At 49.0% G+C, this 20570-nt stretch overlaps 3 protein-coding genes across 7 annotated transcripts in view; 1 reads left to right on the top strand and 2 right to left on the bottom strand.

Moving 5' to 3' along the window:
* Positions 1 to 8999, bottom strand: part of NAA25 (N-alpha-acetyltransferase 25, NatB auxiliary subunit) — a 24487-nt gene extending 15488 nt beyond the window's left edge. Inside the window, exons 1-7 of the mRNA XM_079322518.1 lie at positions 8872 to 8999; positions 6147 to 6232; positions 5022 to 5160; positions 3338 to 3456; positions 1693 to 1767; positions 781 to 888; positions 314 to 392 (exon numbers count right to left, since the gene is read on the bottom strand). Coding sequence (XP_079178644.1) covers positions 314 to 392; positions 781 to 888; positions 1693 to 1767; positions 3338 to 3456; positions 5022 to 5160; positions 6147 to 6232; positions 8872 to 8929 — 664 coding nt within the window. The 5' untranslated portion in view covers positions 8930 to 8999. The remainder of the gene's footprint in view (positions 1 to 313; positions 393 to 780; positions 889 to 1692; positions 1768 to 3337; positions 3457 to 5021; positions 5161 to 6146; positions 6233 to 8871) is intronic.
* TRAFD1 (TRAF-type zinc finger domain containing 1) lies at positions 8967 to 18524 on the top strand. Its single transcript, XM_079322551.1, has 11 exons — positions 8967 to 9299; positions 11057 to 11192; positions 11264 to 11317; positions 12387 to 12645; positions 13978 to 14238; positions 14593 to 14666; positions 14851 to 15063; positions 15821 to 15920; positions 16080 to 16353; positions 16728 to 16800; positions 16893 to 18524. Exons 1-11 carry the CDS (start codon positions 9250 to 9252, stop codon positions 16932 to 16934), a joined length of 1536 nt encoding a protein of 511 aa, XP_079178677.1. The 5' UTR covers positions 8967 to 9249; the 3' UTR covers positions 16935 to 18524.
* Positions 18154 to 20570, bottom strand: part of HECTD4 (HECT domain E3 ubiquitin protein ligase 4) — a 66558-nt gene continuing 64141 nt past the window's right edge. For all 5 annotated transcript variants that reach the window (XM_079322496.1, XM_079322497.1, XM_079322498.1 and 2 more), the window contains one exon: positions 18154 to 20570. In XM_079322496.1, the coding sequence (XP_079178622.1) occupies positions 20434 to 20570 (137 nt within the window). In that variant the 3' untranslated portion in view covers positions 18154 to 20433.

The raw sequence follows: 20570 nt of genomic DNA, 5'->3' as shown, positions 1-20570 counted from the left end.
GCATTTTAACCTCCAGTTCAACTCCTCTAAAATGCAAATATTGAAGACTTTTCAATTTTGAATATGGCAGCTCACAACCAAGAACATGATCTCAATTTACCAATGCAAAGCTCAGCCCTGAATAATGTTTAAATACCATAAACAAAGTAGGTAAAACCAGACTGCACAAACCTCCAGAGTTTACACTGAGGCTAAAATTGGTCCCAAGTTAGGCTTCCTAAATTTTTTTTTTTTTGAAGCAGTGGACAAATCTGAAGTGAAGGGGGATTGCTGTATTCTCCACACAACTCTGATTTATTAAAGAATAAATTACCTCCAAGTTTTCCCCTCACAACATCTAAAGCTTCCTTGTACTTCTCCAAACGTTCCAGGATCATGTAGTAGAGTTCCACCTTAAAAGAAAGATCAGACTGAAATGAAATTTGCCAGGAAGATCATCCCCAGCTGTGCCAAAAGAGAAACTAGGGGATACCAGGCCTGCAAAGCTATCTTTAGTATCCCAAAGGGTGCAATACTCAAATTTAGGTCTTTTTTTCCATTCTTAGTTGCCAGGTTTTCATGGGGCCTCACAGAGAGCAAAGCACTTCATCAGTCAAATCAAATATCAAAAATTGCCTCAGCCACAAAATTCTGAGGCACTCCTAACCCCCTGCTTTTGGTCTTCCTTCTGTCCCCTACATTCACATTTAATTCCAAAACACTGATTATTTTAAGTTTTCCAAGGTAATCAAGTTCCCTTAGTGCATTCTCTGTCTCAACAAATTTCAAACCAAGCCTTACTTCAGCCTCAGCTTCAATCTTGTCCTCTTTCACCATTTTTTCCACCATTCTCTCAGCAAGTGGCAAAAACATTGTCTTGGAGAGGTTTTCATCCTGTGCTGAGATGGACTGAGGAAGAGAGGGATTATTGCAACAGCTCAGCAACTTTCTGTGATGTCCCACCCACTGCTCTTTTCACTTTGGAAGAGGAAAAAAAACCAAACAACAAACAACTCAGATGCTCCAATCCCCCCCAGCCACCTGTTTGGAGCTGCCATCTGTGACCTGAGAAAAGGCAGCAATAAATGAGCTTTTCTGTGTAGCACTAATTTTTTGATCAGATCAAGCAGAGCCCTGCATGTCTGAGCACACAAACCTCATGGTAAAAACATGGAGCCAGAACATTTTTGTGTTTTAAATGGCAGAGGATTTTAGAGAATGTGATTAAAACCCTCCAAGCTTATTTTTGTTTGATTTAGTGTCTGATTAGTTCCCAAATGTGCTGCCTCAAGCAGCAGCAGCAGCACAGCTGATCTGTGCCTATTCCTGCAGACTTCCTGCTAATTCCAGAGCTCTCATTTATTCCCTTCAAGAGCTTTTATAACCTCATTAGAGAGGAACAATTCTGACTGAGAAACTGCAGATAGCTGAGGATTTATTCATTATCTCTGTGCCAAAATGACAGGTGGATATTGCTGCAGAATAATTTAAGTTGTAGAAAGGTGGTAAGGCAACAGTTAAACTGGATTATAAACACAACTCAGCATTTATTTTGCACCACAACAATAATGCTACTTAAGGAGGGCTCAGTCTTTCTCCCAGCATCACACAGAAACAGCTCAAACACACATTTTACCCAAAATCATCATGTTTTCCCTCAGAACATTTCTGCACCAGCACTGCAGCAACAGCCAAACCCAACACTGCACACACCTGCATGATCAGGCTCATCACCGACCAAAAATAATATGGATTTTTGGGAACAATCTTATAAAGTGCCATTCCAGCCTGAAAAACAGAAGACACAAGTTTTACCATTCCTGAAATAGATTTATTTCTGTGATTGGAGCAGATTTACACATGGCAGGACTTTCCCCCACTCTTGAGCTCTTCCCTCCTGACACATCCCTGAGGAAAGCAAAGGCTGGGAATGTTCCCAAGGACTTTGTGTGGGTCTGACAATTAACAGCAATGACTGATTGCCTGCACAGGTAACAGCTTGAACTGCAAGTGGAACTCCAGGAGGAAGCAGATTTTTCCTCTGGGAATGAGGAGTTGTCTCCAGTGCTGAAGGACACAGCAAACCCACTCCTGCCTTGAGGATCCAGCTGCCCTTCAACTCCCCCTTCACACCCCAAATTTGGGGTCACCTCCATGTGCAAAGCAGGGGGAGCAAAGGTTGAGCAGAGCCAAAGAATTCATGATTTTCCCTAACACATTACCAGCTACTCCCACATTTCCCTCACTGTGCCTGTATGCAATAAGGACAAGAATTTTACCCCTACAAAATCTATAATTAATTTCAAGAAACCATACAATAGTTTACCACCACAGCTGGACCTCTGTGCCAATTCCCTGACTGCAGCTGGCATTTTCCAGGATTTTCAGCTGGAAAATCCCAGAGCACAGGACACTGGGGTTTATTTTCATTCTCTAATCAATCACCATTTTTTGCATCCCTAAATCCAAAAGCACAGGACAAGATCCCACTCTGACAATGTGATATTGATAATGATGATTTGATTCAATTGATATTGAAAATGATCATTTAATGAGATCCACATTTTTATGTCACTTCAGACATACAAAAGGTCACATAAACGTTATTTATTGTTAGCTGTGGCATTTTCTCCACTCAGGATTGTGATCCATCACATCTAAAGTTTGGGTTGTATCATGAAGTTTCTCATTTCAGGTACACCAATAACTCCTTTTAGTTATTTAAGCCAAACCTGTGCTAAAATTCAAGTCACAGGAGGAACAAGAGGGAGTTTAACAATTATTTCTTGGCTCTCTGTGCTTTTTTACAGAGCAGAGTGAGCATGCAGCCCTTGAAAATCATCTTCCATTCACAGGCATTCTCCAGGCACCTCATTTGGAAGGGATGAAAATAAAACCAACCAGTGGGACACTGTGCTGCCAGCTGAGAGGGGATATTTCCAGTGCTTTTTAGTTTTTCTTGACAGTAATACAAATTGTATTTAGATGCTCAAGTAAGAGCACAGGGAGGATTTATCTTCCTAAAGTTAACAGAGAACTAAGGCCAGAATCAAGTGTGAAAACATGGATCAGAAACTCTTCCCAGATGTGTCTATTTCAGAATTCCTTTTTTTGTACTCTCAGTACTAAACCACAGATCAGTAAAAGACACAACTTTAAGCAAACAAAACTTTTGTCTTCACACAACCCACCTCCAAAAAATGAAGTTTAAACCACCCTGTAAAAACCAACCAAGAGTTTAACTTCTGCATTAACCCAGCTCAGCTTTTTTGGAAGATTACTCATAGCACATAAATGAGAGTAAAAGACGGAGAAAAATACACTTTAAACCAGTGAAAACACAAATTATTGGTCATACCTGTTGCATCTTCTTGTATTCTCCAACCCTGGCATAGGCCATGAAAAGGTGGGAGTGATACTCTTCACTGTTGGGGACCTTCTTCACAGCTGCCTCATAAAGTTTAGTCACCAGCTCAGCTAAACCAAAACCAGATGCTAAAGTTAAGACCAATTAGGGAATATTTTAAAGCACAGCTCCCCAAAGAGCATCAGGGATACCTGAACAGCATCTAACTGCAATTATCAGCCCCAAAAATGCTGCTCTGACCCCAAACACTGCAAAAAATCAGGCAAAGGAGAAAAGTGCTTAAAAAACTCTAAACAAACCTCAAAATAGACTTAAATCAAAATAGAGTTCAACAGCAGCAACTGAACTGTTCAGGGGAATTTCAGGTCTATTTTTAAAGGAAGTTTATCTATTTTTGAGCATTAAACTGAATGAAGGTTTCTCCTGCTGGCAGAATGACTGCTCATGTATCAAAACACACACTTTCAGAGCCTAATAGCAAATTAATTATTCTTATCACAGGTTTACTCATATTAATCACATCCTGCTATTTCCCAATTGGCTATATAAGAACTCTAAACAATTATTTCACACTATACTTTTTAATAACAAGTCTATCATGACAAAAAACAGTACAAGATGCAAAACTTTCTTATATTTTCATCCTTCCATCTTCTTTTTTCTTACACAAACAATTGTAGCTCAGAAAATCAAATGTAATTTGTCTTTCACAGAGTTTACACATCCCTGACACAGATGCAGAAAACATCTAATTACAATTTTCTTGCAGGACCAGAAGTGGAAGTGCCTGACACCCACCAGTTCCTGAGTTGCAAACCTAAAAGTTACAAAGCTCAGCTTAATGGAAGCTGTTAACAATCACAGAGAGGCTCATCATTCACAGGGGTTTATGTCAGAGTCAAAAGTACAAAAAAATTGGTATTACTCAAAAAAATGATTCAGCTCCACACACACACAAAGAAATCAATGAATAGAACACAAGCAATTGCTCTTTTGCAGACTGATGCAAACACCTTTTTCTGAGGCTGTTTCATACCTTGATCCTTTCTGCAGCAGCTCAATAGTAAATTTTGGTGGTACCACCCACCAAACTCCACAATAACCATTGGTACCAGCACACCACAGTCCCCAAGAAGCTGCCAGAAACAACAACTGCTCAAGCTGCTGAAAAGCAGGAGTGGCATCTTTCAGAAAAGCACAGAAAACTTTCCTCCATCACTCCAACACTGATGATTCAGTATTTTGAAAACACAAATCACTACAAAGAACCTGACAAAACTGATGTGGCCAAACTGGGAGGTCAGGATTTCCCTCCTGTTTTTCACCAGTTCCCTGAGCCTAAACCCCTCAACACACCCTGGGGGATTTGTCATCTCTGTCACTCCACTGACAACAAATTCCAGTAGTTTCATGAACAAAAGTGAACTCCCAGGCTGCAGCATCATTATCAACATGACTCATTTAGGACCTGCTACAATGGTGTTCACAAGAAGCCTGAATGAGGATTTTTTTTGCTTTATGAAGATCACTACAGGCATCACAAGCATCACTTCAACTCTGAGTAGCTTAACAATCTCTCACACACACAAATTTTACATGTTTCCCACCAAACTGTGGGGCACAAACCTTCTGGAAGAACACAAATAAAAGATTTCTGAGAGAGGAACAAACTCACGTCTGTGCATCTCCCGGTAGAGAATGGTCAGTGCTTGCAAGGAATTATCATCTGTGGGTTCAAGTGCTGCTACTTCTTGTGCCAGGGCATAGGCTTCATCCTGCTTGCCAGTCCTCTGCAGCCCAATGGCCTTCAGCACCTGTGGACACAGCACAGGCAGCTCTCAGACACACAGCTTGCATTTGGAAAGCCTCTCACTCCTGCTGGAACAGCCCAACCACCTCAATCCCTCTGCAGAATTCAAGGTTTTTTAAAGTTTTTAATCCATGTGGCTGGAGAGGAAAACCCCAAAATGCAACAGCATCAAAGAGGGGACTTGATTCTTAATAAACCACGACATGGTTTTCTCTACCTGGAGGCTGCAAATTGACCTGTCCTGCCAATTTTCCTCTGTTTTCTTTCACTAACTGGCCAGAGAAAAGTGACATAAATGAGATTCAGGTCAATGACACTCACTGCATCTTGAGAAGCTTTCAAAATGTAGAAGTGGAGTGAACTGCAAAGGGAAACCCCCAGGGAAATGAGAAAAGCAGAGAGTCACAGGTTCAGGAAAGGGAGGAACAGAATCTCTTTCCCTCAACAGGGGCACAGCAAGAAAAACAAGCAGAAAAGCAAATGCCTCCAAAATCATGGAATCCTGGAGTGCTTTGGGTTGGAAGGGACCTTAAAATCATCCAGCTCCACACCCTGCCATGGGCAGGGACATCTTCCATAGACCAAGTTGGTCCAAACTGGCCTTGAACAATTCCAGGGATGAGGGAATCCAGCTTCTCTGGGACACCAGTTCACCTTGGGATGTTTTCCTCAGACATTTCCTCCCAAGGAGATGTTTTGATCCAAACTCCTCCAAGCCCCTCCAGGGCTCCAAGAGGTATTTTTAAAGCCCAACCCACATTTTTAAAGCCCAACTTCACCTGGAGTGGTACTGACAATCAGCCCAGGTGGAACAAACACCCCAGTCCCTATCAGGGTGTCTGTACAAATTTTCAGGGAAACAAGAGAGAGGTGAGCTGGAACAGAGATATTCCAGAGGGCTCAGAAATCACTGTGGAAGCTCCCAGAGAAAGGGACACTGGAACTCCCTGAGACTCAGAACGAGCCCAGTGCCCCCCCAGCCCCACTCACCTTGGCACAGTGAAGGTCCTTGTGCTTTTTCAGCAGTTTATCTGCTTGCTGGATTGCCATTTTATTATTGCCATTATCAAGATAATCTGCAGAGGAAGAGCACACACAAAATCACACCAGAACACCAAGGCCATTCTGGAAAGCCACCTCCAATTTTACCACAGAGCACCTGCTCTCCCACCAGCAGCACAAACCACATTTTCCCTGTGCAGTTCCTCTAAGCCAAACATTCAGGAAACTGTCATTTCAGGGATGAAGGATTCATCTCGTTGTACTGGTTTTAGTCATTCAAACAAACAAGCTTTTGTAATTACTCCACACAGATCATTACAGCAACAAAAGAGACCCATAATAGAGAGGATTCTGCAGCACCAGCTCTTTGCTGGCAGTGCAGCTCCAGAGTTTCAGCAGGACAAGTAGAAACTAATTTGGTGTGTCTTTGGGAGACTTTCAATGACTCTTAACAGGCAGGAGGTTAGAAAACAAACACACACACCCCAGCAAAGTGGGAAACACTTGTCCACAGCATCCATATCTCAGCAGAGCAAACCTGTCCCCCTGGAGAACCACTACCCTTCCACCACACTGGTTTTGAAGACACAACTGTGAAGCATCAATGTTTCCTAGGGGGATATCCCACTATCCAGTGAAACTTCAGCTGCAGAAAACCCATCTCCAGATCATTTTCTCCTTCTTGAGCTGGTAATTACAATTTTCAGATTGATCTTCATGTTATAACACAATTTAAAAGAAGCAGTTTTAGACCAGGACATGACCCCTATGTGCTCCCCTTCCCTCAAAAATTTCTCCTTCCTCACCAAAAGCAGCTTTGCTGCCCCTCATGTGCCAGGGGGAGGAAGGGGTTGCTCTGGCCTCTCTCCTGACAGCTAACTGCAATTAAATCACACACCTTTTCCTCATCAAACCTGTCATTCCCACTAAGAGCCAGAACTCTTAAACTGAGAGGTGACCCTTGGAAATCCCCAGCACAAACTGAGCATCTATTCTGACTTACAGATTTATATTCAGCAGCTTCCACATTTGCTCCCATGGCCAGGTGGATGCTGTATATTTAAAGCAGAATTAATTGGGCTCCAGAGCCCATCCACAGCAAACCTCTCACCAGGCAGCCTTTCCACACTCACCAAAATAAACACTGTAGCATGAAATCCAGTCTGAAGCCACAAGACACTCTTTCTTCACTGGGTATTTCAACTTAAGAAAACCTCTGTGTCACCTTTAACATTAAAACTCTGGGGATTTCTCACTGAAGAGGTTTCAAAGGTGTGGAACAGCTTCTTGCTTTAAAGCTCTGTCACCCAGTTTAGTGACACACAAATGATCCCCCACACTGAGCTGCCTGACTGGGATTAACTGTTGTGCCAAGAACACCACAGCTTTGGGAGTCCCAAAGTAAATCAAATACCCCCCCAAACCTCCCTAAACCAGAATGAAGAGAATGGATCTTCCTAACAGGTCAGGTTGTTGGAAGTCAAAGCAGCTTCCCAAGGAAATGGAGCTAAATGAAAATAAACTTCAGCCTATGCTAGTTTACAGTTGGGGAAGTTCAAAGGCTGGAAATGCAACACCTGAACCCTCAGGTGAAGGGAGAACAAGTCAAGATCAAAGATCACCAGAGCTGTCAAGGAATCCTGGAGAACCACAGCACAAACCCAGGCACACTCTGAAATCCAGAGGCAGACCTTGGACCTCACACTGCACTCCCCAGCTGCTGATGGGGGGAAGCTGTGTGTTTATCACACGATTTATTTCGGGTTCTGCAGCACCACAGCCTGAGATCAAACCTAGCACTGCAGAGAATCCTTTGCAGAACGAGCAGAAAGGAATTCTAAAGCTCTCTCCAAAATGAGCACGGCGAGATGCTCAGCATCGTCTGCTTCAATACCAGCTGAATTTACTCAGATTTTTCTATTAACACCATTTCTCACACAGGTTATGACAAACATAACTGCACATCAATGAAACTGTCAATCACAGCACGGATGGAAAACTAAGGAAAAAAAACCTTAAAATCATTACATAAAGACAAACTGCAACGAACTCGAACACTGGTATTAATCTAACTCCAAGACTTCTGTTAATCGAACAAAACCATCCTCGTCCCTTTCCCTGGAGCCCACCAGAGTCAGCCGGCACTGCACCATCCCCAAGGATCCCAAAGCACGGCCAGCCCCAAACCACGACAGCTCTCCGCTCTCTGGGGAGAGGTTTTATCCCTGCTGAAAAAGTTAAGAACCTTTTCCTCAATATCAAGTCTTCGGTTTTAGGGACGAAACGATATCGTAGCCCGAGGAAGTGTTTTCCTTTTCTTTCTCCATATTTGCATAAAGCCAAGCTTTGCCTACAACCTCTGAAACAACCCCAGCAGCACAGAACACCCGCGGAAACACTCGGGGACACAACGCCACCGGACAATTCCTACCGCCACCGTCCCCTTCCACTTCTCTCCTGCCTCCCAATTAATTCCCCCAACAGCGTCACCGCTCCGTGCCACAACATCCAACACAACTCCGGGGCACCCGCGGCCGCTCCTTCAGGGACGAATCCACTCCCGGCTCCTCCGCAACAGCGCAAAAACCTCCGGCCGGGGCTCCCCGGGCTGCGCTCCCCTCCCAAGGCCGAGGGGGCACCCCGGGGGCGCCGCGGGACCCCGGCCCGGCGGGGCGGGCGCGGCGGGGCGCGGCGGGGCTCGGCGGGGCCGTACCGTAGATGGGCCGCAGGCGGCGGTCGTTGGGGTCCTGCACATGGCCCCGCGCCGCCATGATGAGAGCGCAGAACGCAGCGCGCAGCCGCGGCCGGGGGCGGGCAACGGCGAGCGGGCGGCGGGGCGGGGCTGCGGGGCGGCGGGACACCCCGGGAGACTGACGGGCTACGGCGGGATTCACCGGGATTCACCGGGATATAGCGGGGTACACGCACCCGGCACCGCCAGCGACGCGCGCCGCGCCGCCACAGATCGGCACCGACCTGACCTGACCCGACCCGGGCCGGGGAACCTCAGATCGGCATCTGACACCGGCACCTCAGCGATCCCCGCCGGCCCCGCGCTGTGAGGGAAGCGGGCCCGGCACCGCACGGAGCCATGGCCATCGCGGCCGTGCCCGCCGCCGAGTCCCGGCTCTGCGGCAACTGGTAAGGCCGGGCCGGGGTCTGTGAGGGCCGGGCCGGGGTCTGTGAGGGCCGGGCCGGGCCGGGCCGGGGTCTGTGAGGGCCGGGACGGGGTCTGTGAGGGCCGGGCCGGGGTCTGTGAGGGCCGGGACGGGGTCTGTGAGGGCCGGGACGGGGTCTGTGAGGGCCGGGCCGGGGTCTGTGAGGGCCGGGACGGGGTCTGTGAGGGCCGGGACGGGGTCTGTGAGGGCCGGGCCGGGGTCTGTGAGGGCCGGGCCGGGCCGGGCCGGGGTCTGTGAGGGCCGGGCCGGGGTCTGTGAGGGCCGGGGGTCTGTGAGGGCCGGGCCGGGGTCTGTGAGGGGCGGGCCGGGGTCTGTGAGGGCCGGGGTCGGTGAGGGCCGGGCCGGGGTCTGTGAGGGCCGGGGGTCTGTGAGGGCCGGGCCGGGGTCTGTGAGGGCCGGGCCGGGGTCTATGAGGGGCGGGCCGGACTCGGTGCCGGTTGGGCCGGGCCCTCCCCGCCGTTATATCGGGGAACAATTCCTTGAAATGCTGCGAAATACCGCAGACGAGCGCACGGCCTTTCTGTAAACATTTGGGCGTCGGATTTCCCTTCTGGATTAACAGGGGACTGAACAGAAACCGAAACGTTCGGATCAAAATCCGTTTTCGGTGAGATCCGCACAAAGCACTCGATTCCAAGTTTTTTTTCAGCAGTTCTGTGGCTCAGGAGCAGAAATATAAACATAGGAGGGTAGGCAGTGTTGTTGTGGAAGGTTTTCTCTTTGATTACGCCTCTTTGCAGAGCCCCAGCGTTGGTAATCCAGGAGTCACCTCACGAATTGTCTCTCAAATACAAGCAGCTAAAGAAACTAACTTTTTCTGCAGTTATTTTCCCCCAAAAGAATTAAGAGTTTCTTGCAACATCAGCCTGGTTTGTTTGGTCTGCACAGTTCAGTCGCTGCTGTTGGACTTTGTTGCTTTGCCAGGCTTTTGGCTGCCTGGGATCTGGCAGCAGAGAGAGCTGAACAGCTGTGGTTTTAGCAAACAAAAGGTTATAAAATTAATGTAGGTGTTTTCAAGGTGGATTTGTGGGAAAAGGAATGATCCATGTAGAAATGATGCTGCCTGTTTGAGGCAGGAGTAAGGGCTGAGCTCCAGGTGCCTCAGTTCCTTTTGGTCCTTTTGTCTTTGGTTTCAAGACAGAAAATGAGCATCTTAGTAATCAGGTGAATTAGAGAATTTTGGGATAAAATGAGGTAGGTTGGGGAATTTTGGGGTGCAGAGTAGTGGTGTTAGTGCTGGGGCTCTGTGTGGAAGGTGTCCCTGTGAGCTTTAAGGTCCCTTCCAACCCAGACCATTCCATGGTTCCATTATCCTGGAACAGAATCTGTCAGGTATAAAAAAGCAGAGTTTGACTTCTTTCCAAAGCACTGTTTGACCTCTCAGAGCCAAGTTATTTTCAGGAAGAAACTTTTTTATCTTCTCAGACTAATTTATGAATTTGAACCCCTGGTGATAACTTGTTTATGCTGCAAGATTTACCTTTCACATAAATAAATAAATCCACTTGGATTTTATCTTAAAGCAATATGACTTTTGCATGTTAAATCTGTTAATATTCACCTTTGCTGGAACCTTGAGGCCTGGCTGGGCCTTTCTCTACTCACTTTAAACCATGAATTCATTGAAATCTTCCTTAGCATTATTTTTTTGTTGTGAACAACTGCTCTGATTTGTTGTCAGTGTGTTTCTGCTCAGTAACCTCAGCGACTTTCTCATAGCAAAAAGGATATTCCTGCAGTCAATTTCATCATCCATGAAATCCACTGTAGAAGAAACATTGAAATATGCCCCTACTGCAGTGACTCCATCCCAAAGTCAGAGATGAAGAACCACATTGAGTCTGAACACGTGCAGGTGAGAGACAACTCTGCTCTGAAACTGCTCATTTCTGTGGAGATTCCTCTAAGGAGCTCTCTTTGCTGTAGGTCACCTGCAAGTGTAGGATGAAGATGGAAAACAGCCTCCTGAAGGATCATGAGGTTGGTGGTTTTTCTGTTATTTATATTATTATATTATTTATAATTCAGTTATGTTGTTGAACCCTTGGGGGATGTTCTGGTGTTTCACTGACTCCAGAGCCTTTCTGTCAGCCAGTACCAGCCTGGGGCTTGTGCATCCTTTTACTGAGTGGTGCTTCCTAAACTCACATCCTCTGGGAGAAGGGATGGGAAACTGCCCTAAAGTCTTGGAGCCACTCAGGGCTTCATGTCAAAGGGGTATTTTGATAATTGGTGATTTTTTTTTGTCCTTGTCAGTAGAAAAATAGCTATTTAAAATATGATTGACTTTTTTTCATTCCTTTACTGGTTCATGTTTCTGTTGGAGCCATTATGTGACTTTTAATAACTCAATCTGTCCAAACAGACTTTAAAAATAGCCTGTAAAATAAACTAAAATAGGCCAGAGTGGGATTTTCTGAGTTCTGAATCCAGTTGGCTGCTGTCACAGACAATCTTGTTATAAATGTCATCCCTTCCTTTCCTGTGGGCTCCTTTGGAGACAACTCTGGAACTGCCACCTCAGCCTGCTGATTGCTGAGGGAAAAAGGATTTTCTTTGGAAATCTGTCCAGCTCTAAACCCTGAGAGCAGCTAATCCTGCCTGTGTGTGTGCAAAGCAAATGATGTTTTATTAGTGCAGCATCTACAAATATCACATATTTTATCTATTTTAACCCCTTTTGAAAGGCACCTCAGCTGTTGTTCAGTGTGGGGTACAGAATGTGTCCAAGCAGTTCTTGTTGAGCAGTAAATGAGGTGTGAGTCTGTTCCCTAAAACCAATGTGGATTTTAGCCGTGCTCATGGAATGCAACCGAATTTTGGGTTGTACCTAAAACCCGAATGCAGAAAGCCCTGTGCGACCCTGGGGGATTTCAAATCATGTCCTGAGTGTCTGAAGAGCTTCAGCTGCCAAGTCTGTGGTCGCTGGTGCATTCCCACGTTATTGCAGCTTATTCCTTGGGATGTGGCTGAGGACACAAGAGAGAGCTGCAGGGCTGGGACAGCTCAGTTGTGCAGATGGCAGGAGTGATGCTGTGTGTTTTGCCAGGCATCCTCGTGCCCCCTGCGGCCCGTGCTGTGCCAGTTCTGTGACATCCCGCTGGCCTTCAACAAGCTGCAGGAGCACGAGCTGTTCTGCGGGGCCAGGACGGAGCCCTGTGCGCGCTGCGGCCGCCACGTGCTGCGCAGGGAGCTCCCGCAGCACCCGCGGCTCTGCGGCACGGCCGGGGGCAGGAGCACCGCCCGGGACAGCGGCACGGCCCGGGACAGCGGCACGGCCGGGGGCAGGAGCACGGCCCGGGACAGCGGCACCACCCGGGACAGCGGCACGGCCGGGGGCAGGAGCACCGCCCGGGACAGCGGCACCGCCCGGGACAGCGGCACGGCCCGGGACAGCGGCACGGCCGGGGGCAGGAGCACGGCCCGGGACAGCGGCACGGCCCGGGACAGCGGCACGGCCCGGGACAGCGGCACGGCCGGGGGCAGGAGCACGGCCCGGGACAGCGGCACGGCCGGGGGCAGGAGCACGGCCCGGGACAGCGGCACGGCCCGGGACAGCGGCACGGCCGGGGGCAGGAGCACGGCCGGGGGCAGGAGCACGGCCCGGGACAGCGGCACGGCCCGGGACAGCGGCACCACCCGGGACAGCGGCACGGCCCGGGACAGCGGCGAGGGTGGAGCCCCCCGGAGCCCGCGCCGAGCAGGTACTGGGATGGGCTTGGGAGGAGCCAGAGCGGGGAAAGAGATTTGGAGCGGTGTGGGGGGCAGCTCCAGGGATAGAACTTTAAGAAAAGAACCCTTATTGACACAGCTCCAGGGACAGAACCTTGAGGACAGAATCCTTAAGGGATACAACTCCAGGAAGAGAATCCTTAAAGGACAGAACCCTTAAGGGATACAACTCCAGGAACAGAATCCTTAAAGGACAGAACCCTTAAGGGACACAACTCCAGGGACAGAATCCTTAAGAGACACAGCCTTAGGGACACAATCCTCAAGGTCACAACCCTTAAGAGAGAGAACTCGTAAGGCACAAAACCTTAGGGACAGAACCCTTAAGGTTCACAAGTCCAGGGACAGAACCTTAGGGACAGAACCCCTAAAGACAGAATCTCAAGAGATACAACCCCTAAGGACAAGAACCTTAAGGGCATTTGCAGAAGCAACACAAAGAGAGAAAAAGAGAGAAAAAGTGGACAAAGGAAGAAGAACTGGCTGCTCATTTGGTAGCTGGTCCAGGTGTGAGATTTTGTGATTCCTTTCCTTTCCTTGTGGAAATAAAGGACAGTAAACCCTCCAGAGGCCCCATGTGAGAATGTTTACCCATGGAATAAGGTATAAGCCAGGAGTGCTGGGGTGCCTGGGATAAAATCGCAGTTGCTTCCTTTTTGGGTTGGTTGGGGGTTTTTTTTGTCTCAAAAGTACCTGGCTTAAAAACTGAACTGGAGTTGTTTGCTCCCTGTAATTTGGGCCATGATTTTTCTCCAAGCTCCTGGATTTGCTAGGGGTGCCCTTGGCTTTGAGATGCTGAACTCCAGCAAAGTCCACATGTGAAACCCTGAGCTGAGTCTGATGTCCAGAGGGAGCTGCTGGTGGCAGGTTTGATGTTCTCCCAAATTTACAACATTTGTCTTTTCAAGGGGATGAGCTAGAGAGACCTGAAATCCTCCATTCCCAACTTCCTGAAGACTGGAATGATGAGCTGGACTATGTGTTGGCCCTCAGCCTGCAAAGTGAGAATAATCCTCACCATAACACTGCAGCTGACTTTCCCAGGGATTTCTGGGAATATGACTACACCAAAGAGCCTGGACAATCTGCCCATCTTGGTGGAGCAGACCTGTCCAACATCTTCTGTGACTCTCCAGGGTCCTTCAGCACATCAAACCACAGCAAAACAGGTATAAACATTGTTGTGGGGGGATTTATCCTTAAATTTGAGGGAGGGGAAAAGGAAAATGTGGATTTGGAATGTTAAATATTAGCTAGGTATCTTAAAAAGTCAAAATAAGGTTTTTTGATTCCTAAAGCAAAGCAGCAAGTGAAGAAATAAAAGCTTATTAAAAGTAGTGGGTCTCTGACCTTGGTGGGAGCCCAGGTTTGGAACAAGGTTCTTGTAGAAGTAAAAATGGTGGGAAGGAGAATCTGGGAAAAACCTGGAGTACAGCTTGTTGTGAGAGGAGAAATGGCACCAAAGGATTTAATGAGTTTTTTTTACCAGACTCCAGAGAACTTAATCCTTCCTTCTCCTGCAGACAAGGAGATGATCATGTTGCCCTGTGAGTTCTGTGAGGAGCTGTGTCCTGCTGAAGATCTGATCCTTCACCAGGTTTGGCACTTCCTTGTGCCTTTGGGCTTGCAGTGATGACTTTTGTGTGGCTGTCACTGGGAAGGGAAGGGTGTGGGTGACACTGAGAGAACTCTGGCCTTTGGGTCTTTGCCAAGGAAAGTGGTTTTCAGTGCCCACCTGGCTCCTCAGGAAAGGTGATTTTTCTGTGTTGTTTGTGTGACAGACCGGGTGTAACCCAGCAAGTGCCTTTGCCTCGTTCAGTAAGAGGAGTTCTCCAAATCCATGGGAATACAGTGGTCTGAGTGCTGGGGGCTCCAGCAGCCACAGGAGTGTCCCTTCATCCCAGCCCCAGGCTGTCCAGGCAGAAGGAGACATCATGATTCCATGTGAATTCTGTGGCATCCAGCTGGAAGAGGAGATTCTCTTTCATCACCAGGTACTGAACAGGACAGGATCTGTTGGGGGCTGTCCAGGGGCTCTTGTGGCACATTCCAGGAATTCAGGGAGCTGTCTCTGGCTCAGACCTTCCCACAGAAAGCTCTGGGATCCATGTGAAGGGTTGTGCCACACTCAGGCTCCTCCTGAAAAGAGCTGGATTAATTTGAAAGCTCTTGCAATAAAATGAAACAAAAGGGCCTGAAGTTGCACAATCAGAATGTTTGAGTCACACAGAAAATGAAGTTGAACCCTGGATGAGTCAGCTGAGGGGGGAGAGGAGCATAAGGAGGGGAAGTAGAGAACAGACTCCAGCCCTGGGAGTGGTGTGCCCAGGCAAGAATCCTCTGGAATTTGCTGCTGTTACAAGATGGCAGGATGCTGAGCTCACCCACACTCTGTGTCGTGGTTCATTCACATTCTTTGTCCAATCACACTGCTGAAGTTTGGGTTGGTTATTCTGGGCCTCTCCTCTCCTGGGGGCTCAGCACAATCAGTGAGGTCTGATAAAACTTCAGAGCTTATCACTGACTCCCAGAATGGGATTGGAAAGGATGTTGAAGCCCATCCCAGCCCCTGCCATGGGCAGGGACACGTCCAGCAGCCCAGGTTGCTCCAAGCCCAGTCCAGCCTGACAGGAGGCTGGAACTGGCTGAGCATGAAGATCTCTTTTCCCCTGACCCATTCTGGGGTTCCACAGTAACAATTCCCTGCTCGGGCATTGTCACCCGGGTGAGCCTCTCTGTGTTCCGCTGCAGCACCACTGTGACCTGCGCCCTGCCAGCCCCACAGGTGGCGCTGCAGCTCCGCCCCGCGGGGACAGCCGGGAGCCGCCGCAGCGCCGGATCCGCCACCAAGGTGGGCAGGGCGCAGCCTGGGCTCCTCTGCTTGCTGTGCCTCAGCAATCCCCAGCCTGGGCTCTTGCTCTGGCTTTAGGGAGGGAGGCTTAAATCACTGGGATGCTGGGGTTGTTCCTGATGCTGAAGTCCCTGTTGAGCTCTGTTCCTGTCCCTGCAGGAGATGTTTCTCCTTGGCATGCAGAAGGCTTTGGGAAGCTGGGGCTGTGCCCTGCTGCAGGGAGCAGGCTGAGGACAGAGGTGGCCAAGGCTGGGAATGCAGCACTGTCCCCTCCAGGGAGAGCAGGTGGAGGCAAGCCCAGGAAGGGGAATGGCAGTGAGGGGACACCAAAGGACAGAGGTGACTCTGCAGCTGGGACACCCCGGGCACGAGCCGCTCACTTCCAGGCAGAAACCTTCACTTCCAGCTCCTCCAGAGCTCCAGCCCAGCCAAGGTAATGCCTTTGCCTTTTGGTCTGTTCCTCTTGGAGTGCAAATCTGGCTCCCCTTTGCTTTTGTGACTGAAAGGGTTTTCAAAGGCTTTCAGACTGACCCAGTTGAATTTGGCTTTTACCTCAAAATAGAACAGACCCACTGGTCACTGGGATAAAATGTAGGGTAAGGCCTCATTACCTGTCCATGGGAGTGCTCTGCTCTCACCTGGGCTCTGAACAGGAGCTGGTTCTGCTGCTGAAACATCTGGGTCAGGGCCAGAGGAGGCACAAGGGCCTCTCCCTTCCCTGTGTCCCTGCTGTGCTGTCCTGTGTTTATCCAGCACGGGTGGCTGTCCTGCTCTGAAGCTGTCCCTGTCCCTGTCCCTGTCGTGCAGCTCCAGCACCGTGGCAGGGAGGAGCCTGGGGCTGCCAGACGGGCGCAGTGACCTCCGGCGCCGCGGCTCCAAGGTGAGGCTGCAGCTCCTGCTGCTCTTTGCATCCCTCTTGTGTTTTATTAAGTCAGATTTAAACCAGCGTTTTTCTTTTCCCCCTCCCCTAAGGCCAAAGCCCAGAACCCAGCAGCTGGACACCCAGAGGAGTGAGCCAGAGCCTGTGGAAATCATGGAGAGCCCAGCCCTGTTCCCAGGCTCTGCCAGACTCGTTGGGCCAAGCACAAGCAACTTCTAACACTGAGCTTCAATTTTTAGGCAGTGACCACTTTCTAAATCTCTGTTTTTAATCTGTGAGAGCAAACTTCAGGTTTTTATGTCTCTGATCACCTTGAGCACCCCCCCTCACCAAGGCATCAAATTGAGTCTTACCTTGGGCCTCACCTGAGTTGTGTGTCTGGGTGGGCTCCTTGTGCCACCCCAGGCTCTGGGTGTGTCCTGTCCTGGGGTGCTCAGGCACAGCTGGTGACACCAACAGGGAGCACTTGGTGCTCTGGATCTGTCCCACACCGAGCAGGGTTGAGGGTTGGGGCTCCAAGGCTTCTCAGTGCTGCATTTTCAAGTTAAAGAGCTTTTTAAATTCCTTGGAATAAAATTTCTCTGATGCTGTTCCAAACTGTTGTGCAGTGCCATCTGTCCCCTGGGGTGACACGGGACCACAGCCCCACCTGGTGAGGATCCATTCCCACTGTTACTCCCTGCCCTGGGTTCAGCTCCTGTTGGAATCCCTGGGACTCTGGGAAGCAGCAGGTCCTGGGTAACACCAGCCCAATTAAGGAGGTGCAGCAGATGGCACTGGCAGGGCTAATGAGCCATGGCTGTGCCCAAGGCCTTGTCTCAGCTGCCACCTCCATCCCACTGAACATTCAGGGCCCACTGATGGCTGGAGGGAACTTCCTCCTAAAATAAGGACAATTACAGATGCTCCCACCAAATGTGTTTATTTTGACAAGAAAAGAATAAAGGTATTTAAAAGCAGGGGGACACCAAACCTGTGTTTTTCCCATTCCTGGGGAAAGGCTGTGGGAAGATCAGGGAATGAGAGAGCTGGTCCCTGAGGTTTGGGATGGGTAACAGGGTGCCATAGGTCAGGAATCATTAAGTATGACAAATAATTAATGAATGAGGTGGCAGAGCCTGTGCTGTGCCTCAGGCACAAGGAACATCCCAGAGGAACCACCTCAGCAGTGGCTGTGCTTCCCTTTGGTACAAAATCCTTGGGTTTTGTTCCAAGCAAAACACAAATCCAGAAAAGTGAGATTTCAACAGAGAAGCTGCAGCTCCCTTTGTCCCCCTTCTCCTCCTCTGCCTCAGCAGCTCCAGCAGCAGCTCCCACTCCTGCAGCCCCAAAGAAGGACACAAACACCTCCAGGGATGTTAAGAATCTCCTTTATGCAGGTGTACACTCGATGGCCAAGAGCACTTACAGGTTAATGCCGTGTATGGAACCGAGATGGACACACACCAAGCTAGAACTAATACCCAGCTCCAGAGTTTTTCCATTGTTTAGTATAATTTTACATTCTGAATGAATATATATTAAAAAAAATAATAATAATCATCACAAACCAATCTTTGCTTTGACAAACAAGCCTAGTACAGACAATGTCAAGTTCATTTAAAGCACGAGGAATTAAGGATGATTAGAAAAGCTTTAATTAAAAGGCCATTTGAGCCACAGCTGGGGTGCTGCAGCACTTCCTTCCCAGGAGCATGGAATTAAAAAAAAAAAAAGCCAAAAAACTCCCACAATTCCTCCTGTGGGGCTCATCCTGTTCTCCAGAACAAACCCAAGTGGATGGAAGTTGGTTATTGGTGTGACATTTGTCCTGTAGGAGAAGCTTCATTTACACCCCCAGGTGCAAACGGCAGCGACGAGAAGTTCGTTATTTGTAATCATAAATAATTAACTGTAATAAATAGGGATCAAGTAACGCTCCGGTGCAGGTGTGCTCCTCTGGGCTGTGCCTCCCCTGGGAGCACTCACACAGTAGCAGCAGTTTCTGACTCACAGCTGGAACGGGAGCCTTGGGAGCTGGAGCCAGGGAGAGCCCAGCCTGGAATCCCCATGGGAACAGACCAGGCCACCCCTTGGGCTTCCCTTCCCTTGGTCTCTGTGAACTCCAGGCGTTCCCGCTTGCTCCGAGTGGTTTCTGAGCTACATCAACGCTTCTACCAGAAATGGACGAGATTCAAGAGTAAATATTCTTCCTACACGGATCTGTTCCCTGGACAGGGCAATATGCATTGGGAGGGGAACAGCTTCCTAACCAGGGGTTGGGAGACTCCGGATGCCGACGAATACCTACGACTGCTGCACACACATTCCCATTCCCACTCGCTCACGGAAGAACAAGGACACCCATCCCAAACTCACACGGCCTCTCCCGCGTCCCACGCACTCAGCGTTCCCACTATTCACAATAATGTACAATAAATACATCTGGGATTCCCGGCAGCTGTTCCAGAGCCACGGGACACGAGCTCAAGGTTCAGCACCTCAGCCTGAGCCCCCCGGGCAGCACCGATGGATTCCGGGATGGTCTCTTCCTCAGCAAAGCTGGAGTGTCCCAGAAATCCTGGGCAGGGATGAGACACCTGTGGAGGGGCTGCTCTGAAGCACCAGAACAGCAGTGAAACGTGGAGTTGTTCCTGCTCTGCAGTTGGCTCCCAGCTCTCCACACAAAACAGGAGCTTTATCTTCCAACAGGTGACTGCGTCCTCCTGCCGGGTGTCAGAGGTTTTTAGGATAATTTGCTCTTGGATCAAAGATTTTTGAGTACAAAAATGAGTTCCAGGTGTTTGAGCACCCCCTGGTTGTTCTGAGAGCTCAGGGAAATAGGATAGTCCATCCATTTGGGATGGACTGTGGTATCTTACACCCTTTGGAGAGAAGCTATTTTGTTCTGCTCATATTTTAATTACAATAAATTATTTTGATGCTAAGCAAAGCAGACAGTCAAGAACATCTAGGGCTGGAACCCAATGGAATCACAGCCCTTTCACAGTTCTATTGGATATTTTCCCAGAAGTGTTGAGCTAAACCCCCAAGTTCCCTGTGGCAGCCCCCATGTGCTTGGTCAGAGTCTAAAAAAATTTCAAGGAAAGTGGTGGAAAGGTGGAAAAGCAGTTTGGCAGCAAAGTTCCTGCTTCAAACCTCAAGTGCCACAAACCCTGCCCGTGCTCTGCTCCTGTCCACAAAGTGATTCCCTCCCCACACCCAAACTTGGCATTTTTGTACTCAAAAACCTCTTGGGGGAGAGTGATCCATGAGCCTTCCCTCCGAGGGCTCCCGGCTTCGGAACGCCCTCCCTGCCAGTGGTGTTTGCACGGGGCAGACCATTGTGGATTACAAAATTAGAAATGTACAGGTGGAAAGGTTTGGTTTTTTTTTTCCCCAAATTAAATTATACACAAACCGGTCTTTACTAAACTATCCTACAAATATTCCACAAACAAGGCAGCAAAAGAACCAGTCCACCACAAAGTCTACGAATACAAAATGGAAGTCTTCCGGGAATTACTGTAACGGGAACGAAGGTTCAGGAAATAAATTAACCCCCGAGCCCATCCCAGGGGAGGAGCCGGATGGGATCTGAGGGGGTTGCAGGGGCAGAGTCACGGAGTCACCTCCAGGCGTCGGTGCCGCCGCTCAGCCGCTGAGCGGATCCTCCCGGTAGTGGATGGCGTAGCGCAGCTTCTCCAGCATGATGTCCAGCGAGGAATACTGCGGCAGCTTGATCATGAACATGCACGTCTCCACCCGGATGTACCGCGAGTCCGGGGAAC

The sequence above is a fragment of the Erithacus rubecula genome (genome assembly GCF_903797595.1).
Source record: "Erithacus rubecula genome assembly, chromosome: 19".
Lineage (NCBI taxonomy): Eukaryota > Metazoa > Chordata > Aves > Passeriformes > Muscicapidae > Erithacus > Erithacus rubecula.
This window is presented reverse-complemented; position numbering and strand designations above follow the sequence as displayed.